Genomic DNA, 19,256 nt, shown 5'->3' with positions numbered 1-19,256 from the left:
TTTTTTTTTTTTTTTTTTTTTTTTTTTTTTTTTTTTTTTTTTTTAATAAACGAGATCTGCAGTCTGCGCTACCCGACAAACTTCCTACGTTACATCTAAAATGACCTACACTTAATAATTAATAACAACAAAATAATTAAATAAACAAATAAAATCTTACCCGACAACAACGTTTTTGTTGACTAAGATGAATTAAATATATTTTAAAAAAATTAATTTATACTCTTAAACCAAGAAGTTTGTATCAATTTTCTCTTAAAATTTTTTATTTCATTTTAGATCTCAGACTTAATGAAATGTTCACCCATTAATTTTAATAAAGAATAACGTAAAATTTGTATAAAATATTAGTTTGATTAGTGTAGAAATTAATCATTAAATAAACTTTACCAAAACTAAAAAATTTAACTCTAATGTCGTCTTTCTTTGACATTTCATCAATTTTGTACCATACACATGTTTTAAGTTCACTGAAACAATATGAATATATTTTTTTTTCTTACAAAATTTCATGCCACAATTTATCATATAGTATAAATAGCAAAAGAAAATAATAATAATGATAAAACATGAAATTCTGATTTTCTCCTTTTTTTTTTTCTTTTTTTTTTAATATTAAAAAAAACTCAAATTATATTACATGGACAACCTTGTATTGCACTGTTAATATTAAAATATAAAAAATCGTATCCAATCACTTTCGACCAAATTTAGGTTCTCGAAAAACTGTAATTGTTTATAAAGAGATTCTTTATAAAATTTGATTTTTGTTTGTTTCTTTCTGTAATTGTTTATAAAATTTGATTTTCTTTTTCTTTTTAATTATTATATCGCTTTATCAATTTTACTTTGCATCTCTTACTTTAGTTGTTTCATGTGTAATTTAATAATTCATTTATTATTATTATTATTATTTTTCTTACCTTACATTTTAATTTTATACCAAATCATAACTACTCACTTTTCAAGAATTACAAACTACGAACATGAAAGACAAATATAAAAGAAAATCTAGACTCGGATATGACGTGACTCCTTCTAACCAAAAGCCCATGTGCGCCTCCGTCTTGTCCGTTACATCAAGCTCCATCTAAAAAGAATATAAAATATACTTGGTAAACAGCTTGCTAGTAATTCTAGTTCATTCTCAAGTCAATGCCTTCTGTCTTAGGAGTTCGTCCTAAGAGCACGTTCTTCCTAGGCTACACCCTAAGTTAGTACGTCCTAAGAGCAAGTTCTTTCTAGGCTACACCCTAAGTTAGTACGTTCCACTTAAGCTAATTTAGTGGAAGCTAGTTTAAGTTCTTAGTCGTGGACCAATCTAGACCTCCAACCCACAAAATTTCTCTTGGATTCTCTAGATCCGTAAATTGTTGTTTCAACTAGTTTTTTCATCATCACCACAATTCTAAACTTATATCATAAGTTTTTAAGACGCGATCTAAGTTACAAATTTACAAGTCTGCTGTTCATGTTCATGACAAGTTCACTAACAGAAAATTAATTGTCAAACTTCCTAATAATTTCCACAAGTATAATCTTAGATCATAAATTGTTTAGCAAACCATTAAACTTTATAAATATAAATTTAATGATTCAATATACATCCATTTGCAATCGACAATCTGAAAAGAATAAAATAAAATAAAATAAAAGGACTTATTTTCCACGCAACCAAAATATAAAATAAATTAAATTAAATTAAAAAAATCCTCATAAATTATTCACATTTTAAAAATATTATCCCTCAATATGTATCCCCCCATCTCCACCACTACTGCCATATTTCCACAAGCGACCTCGCAGCCTTTCCATGGCCGCCGACAACAATCTCCACATAGTGATCTTCCCATGGCTCGCCTTCGGCCACATGATTCCCTATCTCGAGCTCTGCAAGCTCATAGCTCAAAAGGGTCACCGTGTCTCCTTCGTCTCCACTCCCAGAAACATCGACCGTCTCCCGAAGCTCCCGCCCCATTTGTCTCCTTTTCTCCGCTTCGTCGGAATTCCTCTGCCTCAAGTCGAAAATCTGCCGCCAAACGCGGAGGCCACCACCGATGTCCCTTACGACGTCGTTCAGTATCTTAAAAAGGCCTACGACGACCTGAAGCAACCCCTCGCTGACTTTCTTCGAACCACCGATGCGGATTGGGTCTTATATGACTTCGCTTCCTATTGGTTGGGTCAAGAGATCGGACCCAGCCTTGGGATTAAGACTGCTTTCTTCAGTATTTTCACTCCCGAATGTCTGGGATTTTTCGGACCCATGTCCGGAGATAAACGGACTAAACCAGAGGACTTCACAGTTCCGCCGGAATGGGTTCCTTTTCCAACAACCGTGGCGTATCGTTACTTCGAAATCAAGAAGATTTTCGACAGCGTTGCCGGTAACATCACCGGCGTTTCTGATCTAGATCGCTTAAAAATGAGTGCTCACTACAGCGATTTAGTGGCTGTGAGAGCTTGCCCTGAATTTAATCAGGAATGGATTGAAGTACTTGGAGATATATGCGGTAAAACCGTTTTCCCAATCGGTCAACTTCCGACGTCGGAGTATGATTCCGGTGACGAGAATCCAGCGTGGCAGAGGATTAAGGAATGGCTCGACAAACAACCCAAAGGGTTGGTGGTTTACGTGGCATTCGGAAGCGAGGCCAAGCCGAATCAACACGAACTTACCGAGATCGCGTTAGGATTGGAGAAATCGGAGCTGCCGTTTTTCTGGGTGTTGAGGACCCGGCGAGGACCTAGCGATCCGGACCCAATTGAGTTACCTGATGGGTTCGAGGAACGAACCAAAGGGCGGGGCGTGGTGTGCACCACGTGGGCGCCGCAGTTGAAGATATTGGGACATGAGTCAGTGGGTGGGATTTTGACGCACGCTGGGTGGAGCTCTGTTGTGGAAGCGGTTCAGAGTGAAAAGGGTCTGATATTACTGACATTTTTGGCGGATCAAGGAACCAACGCAAGAGTATTGGAAGAGAAGAAGATGGGTTACTCTGTTCCGAGGAGCGAAGTGGATGGTTCATTTACGAGCGATTCGGTGGCGGAATCATTGAATTTGGTAGTGGTGAAGGATGAAGGTAAGATTTACAGAGACAGAATAAAAGAAATGAAAGATTTGTTCGTGAACAAAGAACGAAACGATGGGTTAATCGATGAGTTTCTGGGCTATCTGAAAATGCATAGAAACAACAACAATGATTCACAGGACATTGAAGTTTGAGCAATCAAATAATTGTTGAATAATTAATTGTGTGTCTTAATTTGTGGTTGTTGTTCAAGAACAGTTTGTTCGTTGTACTGATGATCATAAAGATTATTGTGGCTTTAAATTAAGGCTTCCTTTGATATTTGTCGTGTTCTTTGTCGGATCTATTTTGAAGAAGACGACCGCCGCCGGAGGTACAGAGGAGTGGGGAGAAGAAACAGACGGCGGCCGCCATATTAAAGATTGATGCTTTAATATGGTAATGCTATGAATGTGGTTGATGAGAACTACTTTTTAAAAGAAATGTTTATGATATTGTAATAAAAGGGTGGAAAAAAGTTCTCAATTTATAATAAAATAAATTACAACTATATAAAAATAGTAATAAATTAAAAGATATATATGATAAAAAATTATAATTCAAAACCCTACTTAATCGTAGGAAGGAGTGACGAGAGATTTCTCCATGATAATTAAGGGTGGAGATTGAGATTATATTTCCCGTCTAAGTCACAGCCCAATTTTTTGACCGATCCCCACCCCCACTTCAAACAAAGACTTTTTAAGTTTGGTTTCGAGTTTTCATTTTCTATATTCCATTGCAAGTTTCAAATTTTATGTGGCTTTGGTTTATTTGATTGGTAAACATTTGAATTTTTTTTTGTTAATTGGACTAATTTATTCATGTTTGTTTTGCTTTTGTCGTTCATAGCCATTAATTCAACTATTAATTTATATCTAAAAAAATAATCATTATTTATTTTTGGAATTTTTCTTCAATTTGAAAATTATGTAATTTTGTCCTGTAGATTAATTTTATATTTTATTTATTATTATATATGAAATTATTTCAACTGTTCAATTCCAATTTCTAACAACAAGACTGATTCAATGACCAATCAAATGTATACATTAAAAAGTTTTATTTAAAATGACTATTATTTTTTTAAATAAGAAAAGGAAAATCTCCGTCCCAATCCTTGGAAAAGTAAATGAAAATTTTTGTAGGGATGGGAATGAAATAGATCGCAAAGATGAACATCTCTGGACCTCATGTATGTGTGTGATTCATAATTCGGAAAAAAGGCATATTCTTGTTTCCTTTTCTATGACTTTTACTGGTCCTTACCGACATTTAGCATTTAGTATAAGGTTGATGAGTATGAAAGTGATACAACTTACTAAAATGGTATATACTAAAAAGGCCTGGAGATTATGAAAGTAACACGAGTCATGTGGGTCTTGGGTCTGAAAGTGGTGCATAGAGAACTATTTGTATTAAAACGATGATACATATTCTGAGCCTGAAAAAACTGGAACCTAAAGTCATGGTTTCAGGTCTTAGTATAAAAGAGAACGTCATGATTCATGCGGCTTGTATTCACATTTTTTCGATTTCAATAGTAAAGTCACTTATTAAATATTTTATAAATACTCACCTTTGTTTAAAACAGTCGGTAAAGTTTCATGTGGAGTGATGAATGAAGCTTTGACCTATGTTATGTTGTACATGTTTTCACGTGTTTTTTACTAAATATTTCCTAAATGTGACAAGTAGTTTATGCTTTAATGCTTTTCTCGAAATTCAATATTTAAATCAAATATGTTTCCTAATTTTCATATTTTTAAAAGAAAAAGTCGGATAGTAATGACTTAAATTAAATGAATCTTTACCGTAATAATAGTTTTAAAACGTTTATGAAATGTTAACGATAATATTGTAATTTTTGAAAAAATATGAGTAACATTGAATCTATCGGTAACATTTTTTTTTTTAAATTTAAAGAAACCAATGGCTTTCAACAACATTAGTAAAATAGTAAAAAGATTATATTATGTCACTTTATCAATTTTAATTTACATATTTTATTTTCTTTAATTTAATTTTAATAATTCATTTTTTATCAATTTTTTTTATTACTTCTGAGTTTTATACAAAATATTACCGTTTAAATCCAATCAAGATTATATTCATTAAAATTTACACTTTTTATTTTATTTTCAGTTTCAATTGAATAAAATAAAAATTTATTATCATGTAATTGAAGTCGGTAAAATACGCTAATTTCAAATGTAAAGATTAAAAAGTATATTTTACTTCATTCCAAATAATTATTAATTTTTGAAACTTTGACTATTATTTTAATTTATTAAAATTTATTATTATAAAACTCATTATCATTAAATTATTGTTTTATTAATATATTCACAGACGTACGCTTTGCAAACATTGCATTGAGAGGTTTTATCTATTTATTAATAGCGTCAAATTTTACTAATAAATGAATTATAAACCCTATCATAATATTTTATTAAAACAAAATAATTAATCATAAATAAGTTTTATTAATAAATTTTGATATTTTTTATATATAACTATTTATTGAATATAGTAAAAAATTAAACTTTAAAATAATTCAATATGCAAAATATTAAACATAAAATATAAAAAGACGTATTTGGCACGTGTGCAAAATAATAATCTCGTAAATTATTTAGAAACATTATCCCTTACCTACCATCTCCGACATTATTGGCATATTGTACTAGTAAGCGACCCTGCAACCTTTCCATGGCCGGCGATAAGAATCTCCACATAGTGTTCTTCCCATGGCTGGCTTTTGGCCATATGATTCCCTATCTCGAGCTCTGCAAACTCATAGCTCAAAAGGGTCACCGGGTCTCCTTCGTTTCCACTCCCAGAAACATCGACCGTCTCCCGAAACTCCCGCCCCATTTGTCTCCTTTTCTCCGCTTCGTCGGAATTCCTCTGCCTCAAGTCGAAAATCTGCCGCCGTGCGCAGAGGCCACCACCGATGTCCCTTTCGAACAAGTTCAGTATCTTAAAAAGGCCTACGACGGCCTAAAGCAACCCCTCGCCGAGTTTCTTCGAACTTCCGATGCCGATTGGGTCTTATGTGACTTTGTTTCCTATTGGTTGGGTCAAGAGATCGGACCCAGCCTTGGGATTAAGACTGCTCTGTTCAGTATTTTCATTCCCGAATGTCTGGTGTTTTTTGGAGCCAGATCCGGAGATAAACGGACTAAACCAGAGGACTTCACAGTTCCGCCGGAATGGGTTCCTTTTCCAACAACCGTCGCGTTTCGTTACTTTGAAGTCATGAAGATTTTCGACAGCGTTGCCGGTAACATTACCGGCGTGTCTGATTTAGATCGCTTTAAAATTAATGTTCGCTATAGCGATGTAGTGGTTGTGAGAGCTTGCCCTGAATTCAATCAGGACTGGATTGAAGTACTTGGAGATATATGCGGTAAAACCGTTTTCCCAATCGGTCAACTTCCGACGTCGGAGTATGATTCCGGTGACGAGAATCCAGCATGGCAGCCGATTAAACAATGGCTCGACCAACAACCCAAAGGGTTGGTGGTCTACGTGGCATTCGGAAGCGAGGCCAAGCCGAATCAACACGAACTTACCGAGATCGCGTTAGGGTTGGAGAAATCGGAGCTGCCGTTTTTCTGGGTGTTGAGGACCCGGCGTGGACCTAGCGATCCGGACCCAATCGAGTTACCTGATGGGTTCGAGGAACAAACCAAAGGGCGGGGCGTGGTGTGCACCACGTGGGCGCCGCAGTTGAAGATATTGGGACATGAGTCAGTGGGTGGGTTTTTGACGCACGCTGGGTGGAGCTCTGTTGTGGAAGCGATTCAGAGTGAAAGATCTCTGATATTACTGACGTTTTTGGCGGATCAAGGGATCAATGCAAGAGTATTGGAAGAGAAGAAGATGGGTTACTCTGTTCCGAGGAGCGAAGTGGATGGATCATTTACAAGCGATTCGGTGGCGGAATCATTGAATTTGGTAATGGTGAAGGATGAAGGTAAGATTTACAGAGACAGAGTAAAAGAGATGAAGGATTTGTTCGTGAACAAAGAACGAGACGATGGGTTAATCGATGAGTTTCTGGGCTATCTGAAAATGCATAGAAACAACAACAAGGATTCACAGGGTATTGAAGTTTGAGCGATCAAATAAATAATTAATTGTGTCTCTTAATTTCTTCATTCTGTTCAAGAACAATTTGTTGGTTGTACTGATGATCACATAAAGATTTTTGTAGCTTTAAATAAATTAAGGCTTCCATCGATATTTGTCTGGAAGTTACTTACAGATATCCAAAGAAAACTCCTACATTTCAGATCTGTCCGAAACCATCCAAAATAAAGGTGTCCTTTGTCGGAGGAGACGGCGGCGGAGTCTTTTGGAGATGGCGGCCGCCGGAGGTAGAGAGGATTGGATAGAAGAAGCAGTGTTTTGGAATTGGAATTTGTTCGGTCTCGGTGAGAAAGAAAAGAAAAGAGAATAAAAAGTTGTGATTTAAAGAATATAATTCTTATTCTTTTCCCGTTGAAGAAAAAGGAGATTATTCTTTCATTCTCCCAAACCACAGTTGGGTTTGTTTTTAAGAAGTAAAATAATTTAGAATGGATTAAGTTCAGAAGGACCCAGGTGTTAGGATAGCTCAACAACCTACGCACTCCATAGTTATTAACTTAACCAGAAGAGAATACAACCTTTAGCCATTATTCATCATCGAATATTAGATTCCATTGATGACTTGTATTCTCTTGTTCTTTATGTTCATCTTGGTCGAGCATGAATTGTTATACGATCATAATATAGGTTCACATGTTCATTTTTTTTTAATCTAATATTTTAATTGAATTTATACTTTCATATTAATTTTAACTAATTTCTTTTATATATATAAATATATATATAGTTTATATTATGGAATGTGATTGTTTTAATTGAATGGGATTGTTTAAGTCTCCTATGCATTGAAATTAATTAAATAATATAAATAATTTTATTAAAATTAATAAACTAGAAAAAAACGAGTGCCCTAGACTTTGTATTTATTATTATTATTGTAGAATTGGTCTAGGAATAATTTATTACATAAAGTTTTAAAATTTAAAATTTAATTTCATAAAATAAAAAATTTAAAGAAATGAACTTTTTTAAAAAATTACCACTTATAATTGCTTCTCTGTGAGTTCTTGAACTATCGCGGGCAAAGATTCTGAAGTAGCGCCGCATATGACTTATTTCTGAAAATACGAAGTGGTTTCTGGATGCTATTAACATACCTACGAGTTGAGCCAATCTTGTAAGCTATTAACGTCTTCTGCGTGGAGGGAAACACAATCCAGATCATTGCATTTGAGGTATGTTCTTCGTGAATCTTTGTGTAGAAACGGGCCATAACCAATCTTTGAATTTATTCCCCAATTTTGCTGGCTTTTTCTGGTGTTGGCTTGCTAAAATAATCTTCTTTTGTGTATTGCCGACCAAGTGTTCGATGAAATGCCGATATGAATTTATTAGAACTTGCGAGAACTTTTGGGACTGATTGAGTTTTTTTAGGGGTATACTTCAAAATGATGGAAGTTTTTTCGATCGTTTACATGAATTTCACTTGAAGCTATTGCCTTTTACACCCCATCCCCCACTTCGTTTCCATCAAACGTACAAATATCTATATGTATGCAAGTATAATTTCTTGTTCAACTTTTAGTTTTTAACTATCACGGATATTTCACATCTCTACATCATGTTTTGATCTTATTCTGTCACCCTCCTTTTCTTCTTTTCCCAATTAGTTTAGCATTGTTACGCGTCTGTATGTTTTAAGATGGTTAATTGCAGCTTTCAGGGTTTTCATTGACTTGAATTGACCAGAGAGCTACATTTTATTGGACGATTTGCTCAAAACTGCAGAGTATTAACCCGACTATGGCAGCGACGACAAAGCCTAGGACAAGCAGCTTCTCACGCAACCTTTCTTCTGCACATTCATCTCAGACGCCAGGACTTAAACATGGTCCCAATGGCACAACATTCATTTCATCCGGAATACCAGACCTTGACAGTACTTTCTGCATCATATTCATCAGTTCAAAATTGTTGGGAATTGAAATGTTGAAGACTTGTAATCTATACCCATGTTATTCATTTGGACTAGTCTTAATTTCTCCTTTTGTTTGGTTGCAGAGATTCTTTGTGGTGGGTTTCCTTTGGGAAGCTTAGTCTTGGTGATGGAAGATGCAGAAGCTCCTCATCACATGCTTTTACTGCGGAATTTTATGTCTCAGGGACTTGTTCACAACCAACCCCTTCTTTATGCTAGTCCATCTAGAGACCCAAGAGGATTCTTGGGTACTTTGCCAAGCCCAGGGACATCAAAAGATAATAAATCTCGTGACAGTTCTGCTGAACAGGTGTTCCACTTCTCATTAACCTTTTCAATTCTTTTGATTTTGGATTTGGATGGAAAGATAGATCTGGTTGAATTCATTTCAGGAGAAGGGCTTAAGGATTGCCTGGCAATATAAGAAGTATTTTGGCGAAAGTCAAGAGAGCGTCAATGCCATTGGTAAACTTACTGAAACCTCAACCTAATAATTTTTTCCCGGAATTCAATCTCAATGAACAACAACTAATAATTTGTGTTGGTTGTGTGGTGTAACTGCTTGTCCATATTATGGTGAAGTTTTCAAGGAAAAAGTACATGTTTCAGTCCAATTTTCTGCAGTATATATCTTTAGTTCACGTTTATTGCATTCCTTCTAGTTTTTTTTTTTTTTTTTTTTTTTTTTTTTTTTTTTTTTTTTTTTTTTTTTTTTTTNTTTTTTTTTTTTTTTTTTTTTTTTTTTTTCTGTTACCTTCTGAGATTTTATCCCTTTTTCCCTTTAAAGGATGGAAGATATGTTATTGTGTAGTAACTAAATACTAATTCATTTGCGTGGTTGCATCTTGCATCATAAATGTTAAAAAAATGCATCTTGAGATCTGTTCATTTTCCCCAATCCCCCCCCCCCCCCAAAAAAAAAAAAAAAAATAATGGCTCACTCTCCCTGACACAAGTTTAATATGGGTGCAATATTATTCTTATAGGGTTAATTATTTAATGCTTGTACAGATGGTAAATACGAGTTTTGCAATGACTTTGATTTGCGAAAGCCCTTTGACAGACATTTTTTCAGCGGGAAGCATGTGGAATGTGTTAGTATACTAGATTCTTCTAGTCTTTCTACTACACTTGATCGTTGCGCCACATTCCTATCACAAGTTCCAAGGTAATGTTTACCTCTACTTTTCCCTCTAGAATGTATCAGTTTCAGTCATTGCATTAGTTTGTGAAGTATATTCAATTGAAGTTATTGTAAAAGATGTCTAGCAACTATTCTCGTTTGATGTAACGAAGAAGTGCTAATCTGTTTTTGAGGTGGCTGGAGATGAAGTAGTTGGATTGAGACCTCGGGTACAGATCCTTCTTTTGTATTTGGAGAAAGTTTGTTAAACAGAAATAGGATCTTCTTATTCAGTGTAGAGGTTCTTTGGATTTGGAAACATAATTAGGCACCAAATTGCATAATGTAGCGTTTTCATGAAATGTAGTTTTCTCCGATGGTAACTACCTGAGTTCATTTTCTACCTCTAAATGCCAGAGAAGTGCTTCAGGCCAATCTGAAATGACTTATTCTTTATTTCATCAATGGTTTATCCCATTTTCAGATTTGGTATTCAAGAAGACTTCTTTGCTAGATTGTGAGAGGTGTGGAATTTATCTGATATAATGCCTGAATTAGGGATTGAATTAAATATTTTATCTGTTGAGGTCCTCTTTCATCTGTACTGCTCTGTAACCTTAACCTTGTGCATTCTCTTATTTACGTATGAAAATTAAAGAAAATGTGAATCTGTCAATTGGGGTAGCCTGAAGTTCATTTTAATTTTCATTTTTTACATATTTAAATGTGTTCATTCTGTTCCTTTATCTGGATGATCATCTTCCTTTGTTGCTGACAATATATTGTACTTACTTTGTTGTCACATGACAATTCCAGAAATGACGGCAATATATCCTCTGCTGGCCGTATTTCCATTCAATCGTTATGTGCTCCACAATGTGATCATTCCAACATGGTTAGTGACAAATTGAATTTACGCTCTTTGGTTACCATTATAATGATTGTTTGCTCCATTATACTTGATAAATCTCTGTGCTCACTTTCCTCCATAGAAGATATGAAACGGGGTATTGGATTAAAAAAAAACCTCTGTCGGTAATCTAAAATTTAAAACAAGTGTTTTTCTTTTTTTTTCTCGATTATTTGAGCTCTCATTGTAAAGCTGGTGCTGCAGGAATGGGAAATGCTTTCCTTTTTAAGGTCTCTGAAAAGCATGCTAAGGTCCTCAAATGCAGTAGCTGTGGTGACGTTTTCGCCTTCCCTTCTTTTGCCATCCTTCTCTAAAAGATGGCAGCACATGGCAGATACCTTGCTTTCTGTCAAGGCAATCCCAGGTTTAGACGTAGCATCTCAATTTGCCTTATTGTCTCTAGCATCAATGAGATATTGACTAAAACTATTGCAGATGAGGATAAGGAATTAGCAAATCTCCTCACTGGTTACCAAGACATGGTTGGCCTTCTCAATATTCATAAAGTGGCTCAAATCAATACGCAGGTATGCATACCTGTAACTTAGGAATGGACCCAACGATGAAATGCTGCTTGTGCAAAATTTTCTTCCAATGCTTGTTACTTCACTGTTCTGCATATTTCTATTGGTTTTGGTCCATACTTCAATCATGTGCCATGATTGAGTGCAATATTTGCTAGTAGCTCTGAATGGTTATCGACTCTTAAAGCCGTAGATAGCGTTCTAATGTATTTATTTCTTATTGGGGTTGATACGCGCATTACTCTTTGGGTTGGTTTAATTTCCTATATGACTGATATCTCCTTTTTAGCTGGCTTTTACATCATGCTCATGGATCCAAAATTTGATTGCAGGTTCCAAGAATTCTTGAGGCGACTACATTCTCTATAAAGTTGCAAAAGAGAAGGTTTTTAGTTTTAGAATGTCTTAATCAAGCGCNCTACTCTACACCTTCAAATCGTATGTAGTCGTACATTACTCCTAGGAAAGGACCCGCATGTCTTCTCTGTGTAAGATAGATTACGTTGTCTCCTTCGACCAAATAATAAATGGGAACATCGAAGTTGAATAACCTATACAGCCCATGAATGCCATGTCTTGCAATTGCGTTATCTCTTCCTGCGTTCCAATACCCGGTCGTGAAAGCAGGTCGTCTGGCCAACGGGTTGTTGAACCGGACATCGACCACCCCATGACTACTGGAGGCCAACGCCAACCGGAGCGTATAGGTTCCGGTCTTTATGGGTCCTCGAAGACGAAACACAATCTGCCACGTAGTTGCTTGGTAGTCCCCGGATCCAGTGGCTCTTGTTACGTGAGCGTAAAACCAATGGCGACGGTAGTCATCCGTGTCAACGTTGTACACCAGATCCTGATCAGGGTACAAATCAGCGTAGCGTGCCCAGATACCGTACTGCCGGAACTTATCTGGGGTTTGAATTTTGGTGTTGTTGTAAAAGTGGCTCGTTAAGGTGGGTTCAGGATCCGGTATGTAGAACTCGGCTGCCTTCCGGTCAGGGATGCCGATCTCCCACAGAGTTGGGCCTCGTCGTGGTGGGTCGTAAATCAGCACGCTCAGGTTAGTGGAACTCGCCGCCGTGACAATGATGTCGCCGTCGTACTTGTAATCGCCAATGACGCCGGGTACCCATGCGTAGAGATTGTAGTTTCCCGGCCTTATATTTTGAATGAAGAAATTTCCATCTTCATCCGCTCGTGTCCAAAATTGATACCCCTATGGATTATAAAGTCGATTATCAGTTTCATCAAAAGGAAAAATATAAATTATTAAAATTTTGAAAGAAAAAATATAAAATTAAATTTGACCTTGCTCTCAGTTTGCCAAGACCCCACTTCCCCGGGAGCTGCGAGGCCCACAAACGCAGAATCGGCCCACATTTGCCCCTTCTTGGCGAATCTGGCCCAAAACAAAAACGATGTCGTTTATCCTTAATAACATAATTAGAATTAGACAAACACAGCGAGGGAAGCCCACGAACCTATCTCGGACCATTAATCGGCCACTAACGCTGCCTCTTTCCTCTGATCTTGGAAATTCTTTTGACTCAACGAACCCATACGGCCACTTCCCCCTCTCTATCCTCATCTGGTTTTTAGCATCTTCCCATAGTGAACCCGGGGTTTCAGTGCCGGTCGGGTCCGAGTTTAGATAAATGAAAACCGGACCGAAAACCTTTTTCCATGCTTCTCCCTCCTTAAATCTCATCGAAGCATCCTTACCCGCATAATGATTACTCTTGAACACCTTTTAAATTATAAACAATAAATCATATATTTGATTTAATTAAAAATAATTATAAAATAAAATTTTGAAATCGGGTGTGCATGGCTTACCGTAAGAGTTGTGGGGCCAACGTGGGATGTGAGTTCTTGCTTGACCGGCCCCCCCGAACGAAACTCATCACTGGCCGTGATCATCCAGAACCCCACGTTTGGGTCCCTAGACACCCATCCATGCACCCTGTTATCCATATTCTCTTGCGAGTACTGGTACTTATCGTCCACCTGCATCGCACACAATCATTCCCCCATTGCACGAAAAAAAAATTATACTTTATATTTGTATAAATAAAATAAAACTATACCTCTCCTTTGACGTCCGGGTTGGTGGGTTGGGTTATGAGAACCGCCTCCGCGTAAGCGAGACGCTGCCCAGTCATCCGGTCCAGTTGCGTGGGCATGGTCCTCTGTCGATCGTCTGATACCGCCATGTAATGAAATCTGACCGTTGAGAATTACATCAAATCATCACAAAATTAATAATATAATTTTTATAAATAAGGGATGATTAAACCATGACGTGGCAAAACTAACTTGTCTCTTAGGGCCTTGTACGCGATTCTGATCTCGTCCACTTCAAGTTCAGGCCAAGTTTCCAGCCGTTCAAACATGCTATACGTATAGTATCCAGAATCGCCCCGTCTCAGAATATACCTGATAACAATAAATTAGTTATTGTTAGGAATTACAACTCTCCATAATATTATTAGGAATTACGACTCTTCATAATGTAAGGAAGGGAGTACCTCTGGTCTATGTTCAAAGGGACTGAGAAAGGGTCTGAAGAATTCCAATATCGGGTGAATGAAAGCTCTATTTGGTCACCCGTGGCTGTAATCACCTTCACATTGGTTGCCTTTACTCTGTAAATATACAGTTCTCAAGTTTAAATATTTATTTTTTTCATTTTTTTTTCTTATAAAATTAAATAAATGGATTTATTTATGTAATTTATATTTTTCGTATTTACCTTTCAATAATACTTGTCTGATTTGGGGTGTTCCAAGCCAAATCCAAATATCTACGCAATATGTCAATAATAAATTTAGTCTAATTATAAGAACATTATAATGTAATAATAATAAAAATAAAAATAAAAATAAAAAGAGAAAAATTTAGATATTTACGCTCTGTTATTGTATGCATTGTGATAATCAAGTATGTTATCCATGTTATTGTATTTTATGCCAATAACATTGCCTTCGCGAGAAAAAGTGACTCGAATCAACCCATTGTCCATTGCCACCTGTGTTAGCAAAATTTCAATGATTAAAAAAACTATATGGGTTAAATAATTTAAGATTCTCGGTATATCCCATAGTTGGAGAGGAGAACAAAGTATTCCTTGTAAGAGTGTGGAAACTTCTTCCCAACAGACTTCTATATTAAACTTTGAGGAGAAGTTCGAAAGGAAAAGCTCAAAAAGGAAGCAATTAGAGAAGGGAACGAGTGTAAGCAAGGATACTGGGCTCCAAAGGAGGTGGATTGTTGACCCTACATCGTCGGTTAGAGAGGAGAACAAAACATTTCTTACAAGGGTATAGAAACACAGATCCATTTTAAAAACTTTGAGGAAAAATCTAAAAAGGGCACAAACTGTTTTAAAAACGAATGAGGGGAAGTCTAAAGAACCAGACCGACACGTTTTAAAAAATAATATCTATTCACAGTGGACTTAAGATGTCACCTTTCAACGATTCTCCTATAGTAGCAATAGAAATATAAGTAGAAGAGGAAGAAGGATTGGCACCTGTCCACGAATCTGCCATTGTAGGAATACGTCGGGCGCCAACGGCGGGGACGAATGCTGCTGTTGTGGCCGTGCTTTGGCGAGCGATAAAGTGAAGATGAATAAGAGAAGGAGCACCATTGGAGTGAGCTCAAGCTTACAAATCCATGGCTGTGTGCTTCTTCTTTTGCCTTTCTCCATTGGCTTCTTTGTGTTGGCGCAGTTCAATCAGCTCCAAAACGTAAATACAGTAGAAGAGAGCCTTTTTTTCTCTCCTTATTTTCTACAGAGAGTTTCGTCTCAATAAGGTTGCAGGCTTGGGTTTATATAATGGAAGGGTTTATACAGTAGAAGAAAGGATTTTTAAAATATGATAAAGATTTTCTATTCAAAATTTAAAAATATAATAAAAATTAATAAAATATGATAAAGATTTTCTATTCAAAATGTAAAAATATAATAAAAAATAATAGTATAATTTAAAGAGATATTTTTAGATATTCCAATTCTAAACTACATTAGGTTTTTCATCATAGATTTTATTTTAGTTTATGGAATTTAATTAATAATTAATTTTTTTATGCTAATATAAATATATTCAAAACAAAAAATAGAGATTTTCGCATGGAAGTGTAATATGTTCGAGATAAATTATTCAAAAATTTGGGATAAATGAATCATTAGATTCATGATTTATTTCATATTTTCTGTTCAGTAATATTTTATACCGAATTTAATGCATATCAAATATTAGAAATCTTATTGATTTATCAAAAATTATTAAATAAGAGTGTATTAGTCTTCTAATTTTATTTAAAAAAAAATTAGATTTTATTAAAATTTTAGGGATTAAAATAATATTTATTGTGAAGGATGAACTAAACTTTCAAATCTTTTATTATACTTTCTTAAACCAGAATTTTTAATAATTTAAACAAATGAAAAAGGAATATGTACAAATTGTGGTTTTTAATAATTTAAACCAATGAAAACGGAATATGTATAAATTTTGAGAAAAAAATCATTATTAGTCAGACAATTTACCATTTAAAATTTAAATTTGTGCCGTCTTAATTTTGAAAAGTGAAAACAAAAAAAATGGTTGGGAGGTAGAAGTTAAAAAGGAACAAAAACAGAACGGATTAGATAACATATCATTCCAGGTAGGAATAATTGACGAATAGTTGTATTTTTTAATAGTAATACATTTTAAATCTATTGTAGACATTCCAATATTATATAGACATTTCGATCCTATATTCTAATCCATTTCAATTTTTTTTTAATAGTAATGCATTTTAATTCTACTGGACATAGACATTTCGATACTATATTTTAATGCATTTCACTGGACATAGACATTTCGATACTATATTTTAATGCATTTCAATCTGACGTGATTTTAACAAAAGGTCGTATTAGTTTAGTCGCTATACAAATTTTAATTAATTTATTAATTTTTACCGTATAAAAAATTTGATGGAAGAAAAAAAATAAATAACTCCTAAAAGTTTATATTTTTAATGTGCACGAAAAATTAAATCAAATTACAATACAATTCATTAAATTCAGTTCTCTTCTATTCTTAGATTACTACAATTACTACCTGATCCCTAAATTAACGGATCGAACCTAAAATTATCTATATGAAATAATAAATTTAGGGGTAATTTTTAAAAAATTATCTTTCCGTTCAAAAGAGAAAAACAAAGGCGATTGAAGCAATTTTGCTTTCAAAATTATATTTAGAATTACACTTTTTTTCTCTCCAATATATATAACTGGGGTTAAAAAATGAAAATTAAAAAGAGAAAAAAAAAAAAGATGCGGCCAATCAAAGCCCGCCACCTGTCATCAGAAACTGTACACATATGAATGTTCATCTTCTTCGTAGATCTACTCCTCTGCAATCTCCACACACTTTTACACTTGTTCATCGTTTTATTATGCATAAATCTCAAAGCATCCAAAATTAAGCAGCCAAAAAAGAAAAATGCAATGCAAGGCAGAAAAACCTACGATCAATCATCGCGAAATCCGAATCTCATTTTCTCGATTGCTCTCGTAATGGCATCCCTCGTCGAAATTCTGCGAATAGCTAACCGCATCGTATTGGAAAGACAGAGATTTCGTTCCATACATGTTCATTCTATCCTTCATCCACCTCCTCAGAAGATACCGCCACCTCCAGCCGATTTTTTTGCCGCCGCGGATGCGCGAGTACTCGACGCCTTCGTGAATCGGAAAGCATGACGGTGAAGCCGCAACGCAGGCGGACAGGTAGGGCAGTCGGCGGCGGGCCAGATCTGTCTCCATATCGACGATGAAAGAATTTGTTTGGGAATTTGTTTGGAAAGGAAAAGTAAGATCCATTTGAGTATAAGGCTTCAGTCTCCAATGGCTTTAGTTTCACCTAATCTAATTATTGGATGTTCACATTTAAATACTTACTTACTTTTACCTCCCCTCCCCTTCAAATAATTTTCTCACTCTTATTTTTTTTTAATTTATTTTTATTATCTCTTAATTAATATATGTACCTACCACCCGATATTTAATTTCATTTTTTTTTTATTCCCATCCATTTTTTGATTAATTGATTTGAATAGCTGGATTTAATTGCTAAAATAATAATAATTATATCATTCGATAGCAGAGGTCACGTAGGTGCCGTCCACAGCTTCATATGTAGTTTGTGTTAATCAAAGATTCCCACATTTAAATGAATTACATCTATTTTTAAAAACATTATTCGTCACTCAATATGTTGATTTAAATTAAGATAATGTATTTCGTTGCAGTTTTATTTCATAATTTCAAATTGCCGTATTTATTGAACCTCATGTTCGCCCGCCGCACACGACACAATTCTGCAGGAATTTGTGGTTGTCGTGTTTCTTAAGAAAAAATAGTTAATAATATTTATTAATTGTTTTTTTTTTCTTCTCTATCTGTCACTTTTGATGTTTTTAAACTAATAAATAATGATCATAATTATATTTGAGCGGAAAGTTTATAAAAAAAAAGTTTATGACTACTTTATGTCACATGTATCCATTTTCATGATATGATTAAATGGTTTAATAAATTCAATCAAAATTATCTATAAATTAAAATTGCATTTTGTTTTTCCAAATAAAATGTAAGAAAACAACTTATAGTATAAAAATATGAATATTATTTATTTTGTTAAATTTGTTATATTTTAGAGCTTCTAATTATTAGAAGATGAAGGTGAAAATAAATTTTACTATGATTAACATCAAAGTATTAGTTAGGGAGGTTTTGAATATATTAAAATATAAATTCAAAATATTCTTATTTAAAATTTCTGACGTGGACTCAAATTTCTGGACCCGGACAGTCACCTTAGTGGGCTGGAAAATTCGGGCCTTGGGATTACAAAGCCCACGACAGCTCCTTCACTATAGTGCAGCGCCATATTACCAACTCCATTTCAACGGGAGAGAACTAAATTAAAGAAAAAAAAAAGGAATTTTATTTTGTTTGAAAAATACATATATTCCTTCATACTTCATGGATTTTTTTTTTTTTTAATTTAGAAAAATAAAAATAAATAATGCAGTTTTAAACCGAACGGCATTTAAATTATATTAGTACTTTTCCATCGTTATTATGATATATTCTACGAGATTGATTATCATACACGTTGGTGTGACAAATATATAATTATCATATTCAAAAAGAAAATTTATGATATCTAAATAGCTAAGGCTATAAAGAGAAATGGCTGAAATTTTGTGGCGGAGGTGGATTTTAAAATTTTGGACTTAGATATTTGAGAAGAACTAACACTATTTGTGGCCTGGAAATGTTCAAATATGGATGAGATTTATGCGGTTAATTTTTAAGCTGCACATATATATTGAAAAAAAAAGAAAAAAGAAAAAAAAAAGCATCCATTATATCCATTATACCTTCTTTGTTATTATTTATTTATTTTATTTTATTTACCTTTTCTTAGTTTTGAAGAATTTTTTTACTATTTAAAAAATATAATATTTGAGAGTTTTTCTCCGTCTA

At 34.5% G+C, this 19,256-nt stretch overlaps 4 protein-coding genes across 4 annotated transcripts; 3 read left to right on the top strand and 1 right to left on the bottom strand.

Moving 5' to 3' along the window:
• The first annotated feature begins 1,775 nt into the window (after positions 1 to 1,775).
• Positions 1,776 to 3,353, top strand: LOC111782275 (UDP-glycosyltransferase 91A1-like). Its single transcript, XM_023663123.1, has one exon. It carries the CDS (start codon positions 1,814 to 1,816, stop codon positions 3,224 to 3,226), a length of 1,413 nt encoding a protein of 470 aa, XP_023518891.1. The 5' UTR covers positions 1,776 to 1,813; the 3' UTR covers positions 3,227 to 3,353.
• Positions 3,354 to 5,696: 2,343 nt separating this feature from the next.
• LOC111781064 (UDP-glycosyltransferase 91A1-like) lies at positions 5,697 to 7,347 on the top strand. The gene has a single exon (XM_023661469.1). The coding sequence runs from the start codon at positions 5,784 to 5,786 to the stop codon at positions 7,194 to 7,196; it is 1,413 nt and encodes a 470-aa protein (XP_023517237.1). The 5' UTR covers positions 5,697 to 5,783; the 3' UTR covers positions 7,197 to 7,347.
• An 871-nt stretch (positions 7,348 to 8,218) lies between these two features.
• Positions 8,219 to 12,120, top strand: LOC111781681 (elongator complex protein 4; the record flags this gene model as incomplete). Its single annotated transcript, XM_023662366.1, has 9 exons — positions 8,219 to 8,404; positions 8,886 to 9,108; positions 9,231 to 9,457; positions 9,540 to 9,612; positions 10,159 to 10,315; positions 11,087 to 11,165; positions 11,385 to 11,544; positions 11,616 to 11,707; positions 12,037 to 12,120. Coding segments are annotated over exons 2-9 (1,008 nt in total), but the record flags the coding sequence as incomplete, so codon positions are not given.
• A 2-nt stretch (positions 12,121 to 12,122) lies between these two features.
• LOC111781679 (probable rhamnogalacturonate lyase B) lies at positions 12,123 to 15,353 on the bottom strand. The gene is made up of 10 exons (XM_023662365.1): positions 15,234 to 15,353; positions 14,611 to 14,729; positions 14,454 to 14,504; positions 14,230 to 14,346; positions 14,018 to 14,137; positions 13,789 to 13,924; positions 13,538 to 13,708; positions 13,183 to 13,448; positions 13,010 to 13,100; positions 12,123 to 12,917 (listed from the first exon to the last, which is right to left on the bottom strand). Exons 1-10 carry the CDS (start codon positions 15,351 to 15,353, stop codon positions 12,123 to 12,125), a joined length of 1,986 nt encoding a protein of 661 aa, XP_023518133.1.
• Between the last annotated feature and the right edge of the window lie 3,903 nt (positions 15,354 to 19,256).

The sequence above is a fragment of the Cucurbita pepo genome, chromosome LG19 (assembly GCF_002806865.2).
Source record: "Cucurbita pepo subsp. pepo cultivar mu-cu-16 chromosome LG19, ASM280686v2, whole genome shotgun sequence".
In the NCBI taxonomy this organism is placed as follows: Eukaryota; Viridiplantae; Streptophyta; class Magnoliopsida; order Cucurbitales; family Cucurbitaceae; genus Cucurbita; species Cucurbita pepo.
This window is presented reverse-complemented; position numbering and strand designations above follow the sequence as displayed.